This window comes from Pleurodeles waltl, chromosome 9, assembly GCF_031143425.1.
Source record: "Pleurodeles waltl isolate 20211129_DDA chromosome 9, aPleWal1.hap1.20221129, whole genome shotgun sequence".
Taxonomy (NCBI): Eukaryota; Metazoa; Chordata; class Amphibia; order Caudata; family Salamandridae; genus Pleurodeles; species Pleurodeles waltl.
In genome coordinates this window covers 913,482,606-913,494,807 of record NC_090448.1, presented here as the reverse complement: position 1 = coordinate 913,494,807, position 12,202 = coordinate 913,482,606, and the positions used below count along the sequence as shown (strand labels likewise).

Here is a 12,202-nt window from a genome sequence, read left to right as displayed (position 1 = left end):
TGTAGTTTTGCTCAAGTGAAAATCTATTGAGCGTTTACAAGTTCTCTTTCTCTACAACCACATTTTTCCCCATCCCTGGAAGAACTTCTACTTCTGCCATTGTCAGGAGAAAATTCCCAACTTTTCTCAGTATGTGAAAATATTAAAGAGCTGGTGAGAATATTTAAAACATGCAAGATAGTAGGTTTGCAGACTCAAAGGCATTCCAGCCCTGGAACTATTGCTTACTGCTTCCTCCAGCCCTAGTATGTAGAACTGTGGAATGGTGTCAAAATAAGAAAAGTGCTATAGTAGGAATTGAATTTGCAAGTATCCAAGCCCTACTGTAGTACTAGCCCTAGCATAATCAGAGAGGCTATTATCAGAGCTCTTACATAATGAGATTGCAACCGTAATTTGTAGCTGCACTACATGGCGCCAAAGGGACGAAGTGGATTTTTTTTATAGGACAAGTAGATTTAAGAAGCAACCTATCCCATGGACAAGTAGATATTTTATTAAATTCCCCTGACAGCTCTAAGTTATAATGTATATAGGGATTCTCCAGACCTGGCTAGTCCACTTACCTGCATTGTAGCCATAGATAACAACTTACTTACTTTCGGTAATGGTCTTTCTTATGGATATTCTATTTAACCCTAAATTCCTCGCTTTTAGAATATCCTCAAGCATCAAACTAGATCTGGAAGATTTGACAGAATTACTCCTGCACACTGGTAGGTGGCACTGTGTGGTTCCCTCCTACCTTCATTCCTCCTGGAAGTGATAAACAGAGCCAGACAGATATTAAGTACAGGCAGTCTGAATTCTGTGGCAGTGATAGCAGCCTTGGCAGTGGTGGAATGGCTCCCCATCCACTCAGAGGCTGCTTCTTTGCCAGTATTTAGCAGCTATCGATGGACTGCCTTGCTTTTCTTTGCCCCAGAGAACCCTACAAAGAGTTGATTGTCCACCTGGTGGTCTTTGGTGCGATCGATGTAGAAACTAAAAACTCTCTAGGATCCAGTCAATCAATTCTCTCCTCAGTTTTGAGGGGTGAGACAGGGCAAAAAATGTAGGAAAAGTGATATATTATCCAGCATAAAAAGCCATAACAATTTTGGGCAAAAACATCACCTTGGTCTAAAGCACTACTTGCCTGGAAAAAAGGTGGTATAAGATGGCTTCATCAAGAGAGATTTGAGTTTTTTCACTCGTCGAGCCAAAGCCTCTCCAACCAGAAACTCAATTTTCAAAGTCAGGAAAGCTGTTCATGGTTTCAAATGGTGTACATATGACAATAGTGAGAACCAAATGAGGATCCCACTGTGGCATCAGAAACAGTTTTGGAAGCAATAGGTGAATCAAACCCTCAACAAATCTCATCACCACAGGCGATTTGAACAGGGACAGTTGGTCCTGTAAACGTGAAAATGTCTTAAAGCCTGACAGGTAACCCTTAATGGTGCCCAGTGAAAATCCTTGTTGGCCCAGAGATAGAGCAAACAATAGAACATCCAATAGTTTGTTGTGCAGTGGAGCAGTATTGCGGGTACCACACCAGACTAAAAAATTGTCCCAATTCTTGGCCTAGAGAGACATAGTAAAAGGAATGTTGGCAGTCAGAATGACATTCACAATTTCACAAGGAAGAGTGCTGCTGCTCGATTTCCACGCATTTAGGCTGCATATTTTGCAGGTCCGAGTGCAGGAACTTGCCCTGCTGCTTTAACAAGAGGATCTTTCAAAGTGGCAGGCTCTTTGGGGACAGATGCTCATGCTCAGAAGTTCTCTCCTTGCCCAATCCAAACCCACTAGAATAATGGCATGGGCCTGGTAGTTCCTGATCTTCTTCAGAACACCAAACAGGAGAGGTAGCGGCCTGAAGACGTACAGAAGTTCTGTGCTCATCTCTGTTTGGATGGTGCCTCTAAGAGAGAGTCTTCCTGGAAACTCAAACCACAAATGTTTTGACATTGTGCATTCCTGTGGGGAAGAGATTGATGATACGCCAGGCACTGCCACCTGAATGGGCCTGCCCGGACATTCAGTGATGCCGCAAGGATGAGAAGGGAAATCCCTTTTTGCTCCATTCAGCTCCAAAGCCAAAGTGTCTCCTGGCACAGGACCAAGGACCTCACCCGTCGCTGCTTGTTGCAGCACCACATGGTGGTGTCTCTGAGAACCTGAACCAGTCTACCGTTGATAGGTTATAAAAGTGCTTCAGCGCCAAGAGAATGGCCCACAACTTCAACAGGGTGATGTGGAGACAGGTCTCCTCTGGAGAACAGAGTCCTCTGTTCTCCTCTTCCAGATGACCTCTCCATTCCTGCAGTGATTAATCTTTCACCTCTGTTAGCTGTGGGTGGGGCATGAAGAGAGGTCTGCCGCCAGTCAAGTTGTGGTTGAGCCACAAGAGATCCTGAAGGTGGCAGTTATGGGCTGTTGTTGTGTTAAACATTTAAGAATTAAGTCAATGGTAAAGCCCAATGAAGGGAGACAAGAGTGATATAATTTGAAATGGGAAGGGAAGGATAACCCTGGGAGACAAGATCATGATTTCATGATGGTTGGAGGAGAATGAACTTCATTTGCATCCCTGACTGAGATTGTTTCACAGCAGTTGGTATTCAGAGTTCCACATAGGTGAAGGGAGGGCTGACAAAACAAGTATGATTGACACAGTAGCGGTGAGGGCTAGGGTGAAATTAGATGAAAGAAAATTTAGTGTCATACAATGTTCATATGCGGCCTCAGTGGGCCCCGATTGTGCTTGAGGAAATATGTCCATGAAGAATAATGGGTTTCATATTGTGACTGGGTTCTGCAAAGCTACCATCATAGAATGCCTCTACTGGTTTATTGTTTCTTTAAATGAATAAGAAACATGTCTGTCACACAGTGAGGAAGAAACTACAATTTTTATTTAACTCATTGCAGATTAACTGTAATACACAAGAAAAGTATATCAAGACATGGCTACTCTGACTGAGATATTATTCCTGACACAATTGAGAGTTATCCACTGATATGGATTAACGCTTTAGGAACTCTGCAAGAGGACTCTGCAGAGAAATGGTGGAAAGGTCTGACTTTAAACAAGAGATAAAGAGATGGGGAAAATATTAGAGGAAAATGGAGCACTTTGGAAATTGTGAATGCTCAGGAGTGGCTGCCTTTGATGTGGATTCAGCAGTTGGAATTAATTTGACATTTAGCTAGCACTCTGTTTCCAGTCACATGGAGCTGCTAGAGAGAAGTTTAATTGTATATGAAGGAATGGTTTCTTATTGTACTTGTATGTGTTGGTATTTGTACATGTATGTATTAATATCAGTATTGCACAAACCTAATTGAAGAGTAACTGTGGGCATAAGCCCTGAGATACTGTTCAAGGTTGTTTGTCAGAGGCAAGCTGTACATCAGTTCCTAATGTGTGGACAGGCAGTGCTCTTTGGAGAGGTAGGTCTTTAATTTACATATGAGTTAGAATTCATAGAAGCAGTTCTGATGTTGATGTGGAGGTTCTTACAGATCCTGATTGCTTTTCTGGCAGGTAGGGTTTGGCCTTTGTTCCGGAGGGAGAGATGGTACTGTGATGTTTTGGTTTTCATGGCAATGCATTCTTTAGATGAGAGAGCTTTGTCAAGGTTGAATCCAAGTAATAGTGCATCAGCTTCTGCTGTGGCAGAATGCATTTAGATTAATTTGAAATAGCCAAGACTGAATTGAGAAAGTAAGGTAGAACTATGCTAAAGAATCTCAGGGTTGTTTTCTTAAGTGTTTTTGTTTAATTTGGAGTGAATCATTGATTTCTGGAACTGTTGGAGAGTCTGGGCTCCAGGGTGATTGAACGGTTGCCTGGTATATCTGTAGAAGGTTATTCATGGCGATCTGGTCCTCATATTGAATGGAGACTGATTTGTTGACATTTCTTCGATAGAAGGTGTTTGGAAGATGAGACGATAGTTGTCAAAATCGTTAATGTCCAAAGTAGATTTCTTTCAGCTGGTAGGATCTTTCAAGTTTAAAAGCCTTTTAGGGTGGCAGCATCGAGAACGAAGGAGAGTTCAGTGTGTCACATGTGATTGAAGTTTGTCCAAATGGGGATCAAGAATTACACAATTGGGAAAGGTAGTTATGCATTTGGTGTACTCATTGTTAGTTCTGATTTTGCTAGTCTTCTTAGGACAGATTTCCCTGGTGTAGTTTGTCATCTGAAGAGCATTGTTCCATCTTAATTTCTTTTTTTATGGTTTGCATTTTCTCTAAGAGTTCCTTACTGTATTATGATGATGACAGTTTGTAGGATGCTATCTTCACTGGGGATTTTTGGTATACATAGTTTTGTAGGTCAGTGTTATCCTCCAGGAGACTGTTGATGTCAGAGGGGTGTTTTAATGGTTGATGAGTTTGTCTTGGAGGTTGTCCATGCGTGGAGGTCTTTGAGAAGCAGTCTATTTATTTTAATTTTTCTGGTCGATCTGAATGTGTTAGTGTGGCATGGAGCTTGTACAAGGGAATGACAGCATGCTTTGCAGATTCCAAGGTATTGCACCTTGCATTGAATTGATGGCGAGGCAGTCATGATGAGGTTGAATATGTTATCTTTATTGTTGCATGTTTGGTCATGTGTGTCTTTGATGTTCACCCTGTTGAAGAATTGTAGAGGTATTTCTTTGATGCCATTGTACTTGAGTCAGTGGGGAAGTTAAAGTCTCCACTGGCTTGTGGATGGGGATTGATGCTTTAAGAGGCAAAAGATGTTCCATGACTCACAATGATAGAGATGTATTAAGTCAATTGGGATTACCATTTACTCTGTGTCTAAATTGATCTGGGTTCCATTGTAAACAGAATAAAAAAGTATTCTGAAAAAGAGACCGCAAGTAAAATAGAATTAGAATATTTAAATATAAATTTAGGGTTGAATAGCAAAACTCTTTTTAACAAATGTATATCAGCTGATTGAAAAAGTAAATATGTAAAAAAATAAAAATAAAAAGACTCTTATGGTGGTTGAAAACCATATTTCCAGAGATGTTAATTTAGATAAGAAAGGGGTGTTTTATAATTGCTTATCAGTAAATTTTGTGTTTAGTAAACAGAGAATATCACAAGTACGTGAAACATTGGACATGATTGTTGAATTTTGTAAATTAGGGAGTTTTGAGGAGAGGATTTCATGTCAGATTTGCTACCGGTATGGATGTTTCCTCTATTAAAGTAAAGCAAATATGTGATCAGTATTACAGGTGGTCCTGCTTGAAAAAATTAGGAAGGTAATTCTAAAAAGATTCATACAAAAGGCAAGCTAAATCGAAGTGTTTATAAAAAAAATACTTTTGAAATGTGCAGATTACACTGATGTTTGGGCTTTTTGTTACACACATTGTTTTTGTTTGAGGACAAAATAGTTGCTGAAAGATTTACGAGTTCAGACAGACAGTGAGATATAATGATGTATACTTTAATTTTTTGAGTCACAAAAATTGTAAATTTGTCAGTGTCATTATTAACCAAAATAAATGTGGCCCTACATTGTCCTTTTCAGAACAAAAAGTAAAGCCGTTACTACACAGTTGAGTAATTTATTTGGTAATCAGCACACATGATTGTATATTTTATGTGTTAATTTGATTAGCATAGCTGTTTAGTGATCTATGTGCTTTGTAAATTTTGAAAAAGGATGCATTAATGGAAAGTCATTCATGTTTTTCCTCTTTCCTTTATTTTTTAAAGGAGACCGAACCAAAACTTTCTCCCAGCTGGAACCCCAAAATCATGTATGAACCTCACCCGCAATTTACAAGAACAATTCCGGAGGTTGCACCTTCTGACCCTGTGCAGATTGGTTGCATGATTGGAAAAATGGAGCTTCGCCTGACGCTCAAGCAAAATGAAGTACTTCCTGGTACTAAGGTCAGCTTGGTTTGAACTTGTTAGGGTTGCTGCCTTTCCCAGAGCAAAATACTGGCCATTTTTTCCTCACTTTTTTATATTTTACAAAGGCGTACTTGGCTTACATGGTAACTTTAATACAACTTTATATAAAATTGTCTATAATCGTTTTTAACATTCATTTTCTCTTTCAGTAGGGGATTGTTAAGGGAATTCTAGAACACAAATTACATTTAGTTCTTTTTATATTTAATGATTAAAGTATATACTGCAAGGGGAATAAATACTAGCTTTGGGTGATTTTCATAATTTTTCTATCGGCCAAGACATTGAAATACTGGTCTTTCTGATTTAAAACAAAGCGGACAGGTGGCACCCGTAGATCTGCTTTACCTGATCTTTGTTGTATGTATAATGGTTTAAAGTCATTTTAAACAAAGGTTATTTCTTATCTGGCCTTAATTCCGACCAAAGTACGCCATTTAATTTCTGCTTTGTAATAACTATCTTTAACTTTCTGTTAAAGCAGAAAATAAATGTTCAACTTGAGTTGCTTGTTCGGCAGACTTTTTTATATGCACACAGACCACAATTGCCTTCAGAAAGACCTGATTTTCGGAGCATTGTTTAGTTTTGTTTAATTTGTTGAAATCTATTTGTTTTGAAACCATTATATAACTATATAAATAGTATAAAAGGTGAAGGATTTCCAGTCACCTCAAGGAAATAATCCCTTCCTGTGTAGGTGAACAAATGCATCTGTAAATATCAGCATATGATTGTAATCCACATTTTGAAAATTAACTAACATTTGCAGTATATACTTGCATGTGCTCATAATTTTGTTTCAGTAACCCGAGATGTAATTTAATATTCTGAGCTGCAGTACCTCGGTTATTAGCAGCAACTAGCACTTGCAGTTGTCGCTGCTACACGTTGATGTTTTTTAATTACCAATTTTTCTTGCATTACTCAGTTTTTCTTTCTCCAACCTACATCATTCACTTGCCCAGCTAATTTTGTCTTTCAGAAACACAGGACCATCTCCTACCCACAAAACTCATGCATAGAGCCAGGCAGCGTAATAGCGCTCTGCAGTCCGTTTCTGTTTTAGATATGTGCAACTGTTTGTATGGATCTGTATTGATGGGCAAAAGAACGGAAGTCTGTGCCCATGATCCCAGCACCAGTTTTGTCCCCTAGACTTTTTAAAAATGTTTATAATTTTTTATTGGTATTTCTTCAAACGCATTAGTATGTACAGTAAACCGGTACCCACTGCAATGACATTTGCTTCGGGCATCTTTTTGTTCCGAGCGTATCAAGTGCAGTACTTTAAACATACCGAATAACATGATGTAGTAGTATATAGCACCCACCAGTAGTATATTAATAAACAATATCAAAAACAGGTATCTAAACTCCTCCCTTCCCACTCCCTCCCCCATGCTTCTAATAGTCCATCTTGTCAGTACACTTAGAACAACGTCTGAGTTTGGCTACAACCGATCCTTAATCGATCTTAACTAGAGTGTCTCCTATCTCACCCGGACTCCTGTATCTCCATTCTCATAAACCGTATATCGTCCTAACATATGGGACCCGCCTGGCAGGTCTAGTGCTTTAACATGGAGATCCATCTACGGGGGTTCTGTGATGATGCACATCATAACCCCTCAGGAGAGCAGGTTGTCACACTCATCTCTGCATGTCCCTCTCGTGTGCTTCCTCCGGTCCTGCCCACTCCAATAGATCCCTTCTACAGTCCTGTTGCAATGGAGGTCGGGGGTTCAACCAGCTAATAGCAATACCTCTTTGGCTAATATGAGACCCAACATTGTATATTTCCTACTTAATTTCTTCTTAGTTCTTTCAGGGTGCAAACCCATTAGACATTGCTTTACCTTGCAAGGGACTTCCCACCCTGTTATGCTCTTGATTCAGCCAGTATTTCCACCCAGTCGGTCATAATAACTGGACAGTTCCACATTACATCGAAGAAATTCTCCAAAGGAGAGCAGGTCGTGCATCACACTCATCTCTACATGTCCGTCTTGTGTGCTTCCTCTGGCCCTGCCCACTCCAATAGATCCTTCACCAGTCCTGTTGCAGTGGGGGTCAGGGGCTCAACCAGCTAATAGGAATACCTCTTTTGGCTAATATGAGACCCAACATTGTAAATTTCCTACTTAATTTCTTCTTAGTTCTATCAGGGTGCAAACCCATTAAACATTGCTTCACTGTGCAAGGGATTTTTTGATTGAGCCAATATTTCCATCCAGTGGGTCATAATAACTGGACAATTCCACATTACAATGGAAGAAATCTGCCTCTATACTTCCACATCTGCCGAAGCTCTACTCTCTGGTGGGGTAAATGGCATGTAATCTCTAAGGGGAGAGGTAGGCTATGTGGACAAAATTGTATTGCACCAGTTCGAATCTCGCATTTATTGACACCTTGTGGACACCATGCTGTATTTTGAGCCAGTCTTTGGGGCTGATAGGGTCATCAATAATGTGCTGTCAGTCTTCTTCAACCTGCAGTGGTGCCAACCGTCTATCTGCACGCAAAGTGCGGTACAACTGTGTAATCACTTTGTGGGCCCGCCCAGTGAGAGCATGACAACCACCATCTGTGTAGGTTCAGGGGCCTCAGGAAACTAGGGCCATACCTTACGGGCCATGTCTGCTATATTTGCATACAAGAGAAATTGCCCTGGGCCCAGCCCAAACATCTCAAATGTACTATGCATAGTTATAAAGTTGCCTGCGGGATAGCTATCAGATAACATGATTCAGCCTCCAGCCTGCTGTCAGCTGACCCCCATAGCCTGGACTATCTGTGCAAAGGGTTGTACTATCCACCAGTCCAACTGTGGCTCAAGCGGTGCCCGCATCACCTTGCTCGTTCCCAGAGCCAGCATACCAAGCAGCTCACATGAGGCAGCGAGTCTGGTACTCTTCTCTCCCTTATCAGTAGGGCCCCAAGGTGGTAGTCACCATACCTGCCTTCAAGGAGTGACTTTTTTCTAGTTTCCTTCCTCATCTAGCTGGTGTACCGCATGTGTGGGTGTGCTGCCAGATAATAGAGCTCCACATCTAGTACCACCATCCCCTCCTTCTCCCATTCTCTCTTAAGTGTTTCTAGTCCTACACAACATCTTTTTCCATCCCGGAGGAGCTCCACCCGCATCTTATCTAATTCTTGAAACATTGTGCCCCTGAATTTGTACATTAAATCTGTTGTGACAGAATCCATCCAGTTTCATTCCAGAAAAAGAGAGAAGAGATTGATATGGAAACTCTTGGTTTGGCTGTCCCTTCAATTCTGAGTCCTGAAACAACACCGACAAACTTCGCTCAGAATTATAGGGTAGTATTACCAAAAAAGTGCCTGTCCCAAAGCGGTGGAATGCCTGGCATTCAAGTCACTCTGGGTAAAATGAATAGTTGAAGAATGTGCAGACGTGTACTCTTCATCATGCAAAATAAAATGCACCACCAACCTGCAGAGCTGCAACATCTCCCCCAGCTCCTCAGACAAAGGCCATTCCTCACCATCTTCAGGAAGAACCTCAACTTGTGGCTGTTCGGATGAGGCACCTCCCCTCCCCCCCAGTGCCTCACGGATGAATAGCCGCACTTTACAAAAACTGATTGATTGAGTGCGCAACTCCTCCCTCCACCCCGTTTTTAGGTTGAAGCCTATCTGTCGGCACAGCTGTCTGGTTTCAATAAAGACTTCATGTGGGCAATCTGAAAGCTCTCCCTGGAGTGCATTCTGCCCATTGTTTACCATCGGCTTTGTGGTATTTAACTCACATTTTCAGGCTTTCTGTGTCCCTGCTTTGTTTGTTTTAGGGGCTGTCCAGCTTGTCTTTGTTGCTCCCATAGAGCAAACATTGTTCACCAACGCTCTTTGTTTCCTTCTACAAGTTTTCGCTTTCTGTAAACAAGCCTTTACATTTTTTTCTTATCTTGTCACCTTTGCTGGGCTTTCAAAGACAGAGGTGAAATGTTAGGTTCTGACTTCCGAGAGAGCTTGGTGTTTACTTTTCTTTCTCTGACTGGGTACTGGGAAAGAAAATGTTTTATTCTAGTACACAATAAAAATTTAAATGTCTGTAAATTAACTGTGCAAATATATCAGAAACCAAAGCACAAATGAAACACTTTTTTTGTAATTTGGAAGTGTGGTGGGAACAAATATTTGAATACAATCAAAACAAATCAGTAAACTAGGTGATGCAATCATCTCACATTACCGTTTATGCACTCTATAGTTTTATCAGTAAAACTGTAAGTGCAAATGTAATTGTCATGTCTATTGAAAATGTGTTGTCTGTAATGGCAGGTCACTCCCACACCATGCATTCTCCATACTATGCCACTCCGCTCTACAATACTCTACACCACTCTGTGCCCCTCGAATCTAGATCACTCCACTCTACGACACTCTATTCCCAGAGACAACACTCTACTCCACTCCATCACACTCCACTGAACTGTATGCAACCGCATACTAGGCCCCTCTACTCCACTTTGCGACACTCCAACCCATTTCACTCCACTGTATGCCATTCCATTCTACTCTGACACTTTAGGCCACTCCATTCTATGCCACACAACTCTACAACCCTTTACTTCACTCTGTGGTCCTCAACTCTACATCCCTCCGCTCTGACACTCTAATTTGCTCCACTCAACTCCACCTATGCCACTCTACTCAATGTATCTACACTCTAACACTCTACTCTACAACACTGTGAAATTCTACTCCACGACACTGTGCCACTCTACTCCACTCTGTGCCACTATGCGCCCCTTCACAATACACCACTCCACTCCCCTCTCCAACTCTACTCCACGCCACTCTGACTTTACTCCACTCTAGGCAGCTCTGTACCATGGTGACACTACACCACTGTAGTCTTCAACACTTTATTCCACTCTAAGCTCCTCCACTATATGTCCATCCACTATACACCCCACTACTCTAGGCCCCACTACTCAATTCCACAACACTCTACTCTTTGCCACTCTACTCTTTGCCACTCTAATCTTTGCACTCTGCTCTTCGCCACTCTACACCACTCTTCTCTAGCTGAACAACAGCGACAACAGTGTAGAACATGGCTAAAGTACTTTGGGAAAGCCAATAGCTTTGCATAGGCGAGACCTTTTGGCTTTATCAGTGGTTGTTTCTTGTGCTGTAAAATTGAAATGATGTGACAATTCCTGACAAATGTCCAGGTAGCCAGGACTACAACTGACATACAGTAGAAAATTGTATAGGGGTAATGTAGATTTAGGACAATTTTGGCAAACCTCTTTAGACAACTACAGACGGAGAGATGTATTTATTTGTTCAAAATTGCCTAAGTAGTGGCGTAGAATTAATGTTATTAGTCCAAATAGTTCAGTCTTGTTACAAAAACAGCATGCTAAATGTTCACAAAATGCATATCATATTTATTTCTCCTGTTGTAATATACAATTTGTCTTTGTGGCAGTGGACTCACTAATCATATCCCAAAGTTTAACCAAATCTGTTTTTTCAAAGGATTTAAGATTTATTTAGAACACTTTTTTTGTTTGTTTTTCAAATGGCAGTTTTGGGGGCGGAGTTTGTTGGGCTTTAAAGACGGTTGGATTTGCTTGCAGTTCTGGTGGAGCTTCTTATTTTCATCCGTCTCTGAGTGATGTTAGTGTGAATGTGGGCAAACTGGCAGCAGTAGCAACACTCCTGCAGGGTCTCAGTTAGCTCATCACACCTTCCTACATCATCTGTGTATCACTGTGCAAACGGACACTGGCTCATTGAGGCCTGCCTTGTTGAAGATGGCACAGGGCAAAGTTGAGCCTAGGGAGTTTGGCACGCACAAGAGAACTCCTGGACATCAGAGTATTGGAAAACAACCTTCATGGTGATCTCTGTACTTTGCACTCTTGCTCCTGCTCACTCACAATGTATGCGTTGCCAACCACCTTGCCAAGCATAGGTCACAACCTTTGTGGCTTGCTAAAAAACCTTTTGAAAATGGAATTTACAAAATGAGGACCTAAGATTTGTGTGGATTATGTTAGCTGTTGGGTGCATGAAGATTTGTAGGTTAGGTGCCCTTTCCAAGTATGAAGCTGTGACATTTATTTTCTTATTATAAAAGTAAAAGAGCACTTTCTGACTTTGCCTGCTAAAAGTAGGTTTTTGAACAAGTAATGAGGAGTGAAAGGAAAGACAGAAGCAGGAGTACCTGAATCGTGAAAAAGATACTATACTGTTTCTTGTATTTTGAGGTTAGAGTCAAACAGTAAATCTA

The 12,202-nt window shown here is 41.1% G+C and overlaps 1 protein-coding gene across 2 annotated transcripts in view; it reads left to right on the top strand.

The window, feature by feature from the left end:
- The window catches only part of ATG2B (autophagy related 2B), an 860,766-nt gene that overhangs the window by 94,594 nt on the left and 753,970 nt on the right, over positions 1-12,202 (top strand). For both annotated transcript variants that reach the window (XM_069208269.1, XM_069208268.1), the window contains exon 6: positions 5,722-5,901. In XM_069208269.1, the coding sequence (XP_069064370.1) occupies positions 5,722-5,901 (180 nt within the window). The remainder of the gene's footprint in view (positions 1-5,721; positions 5,902-12,202) is intronic.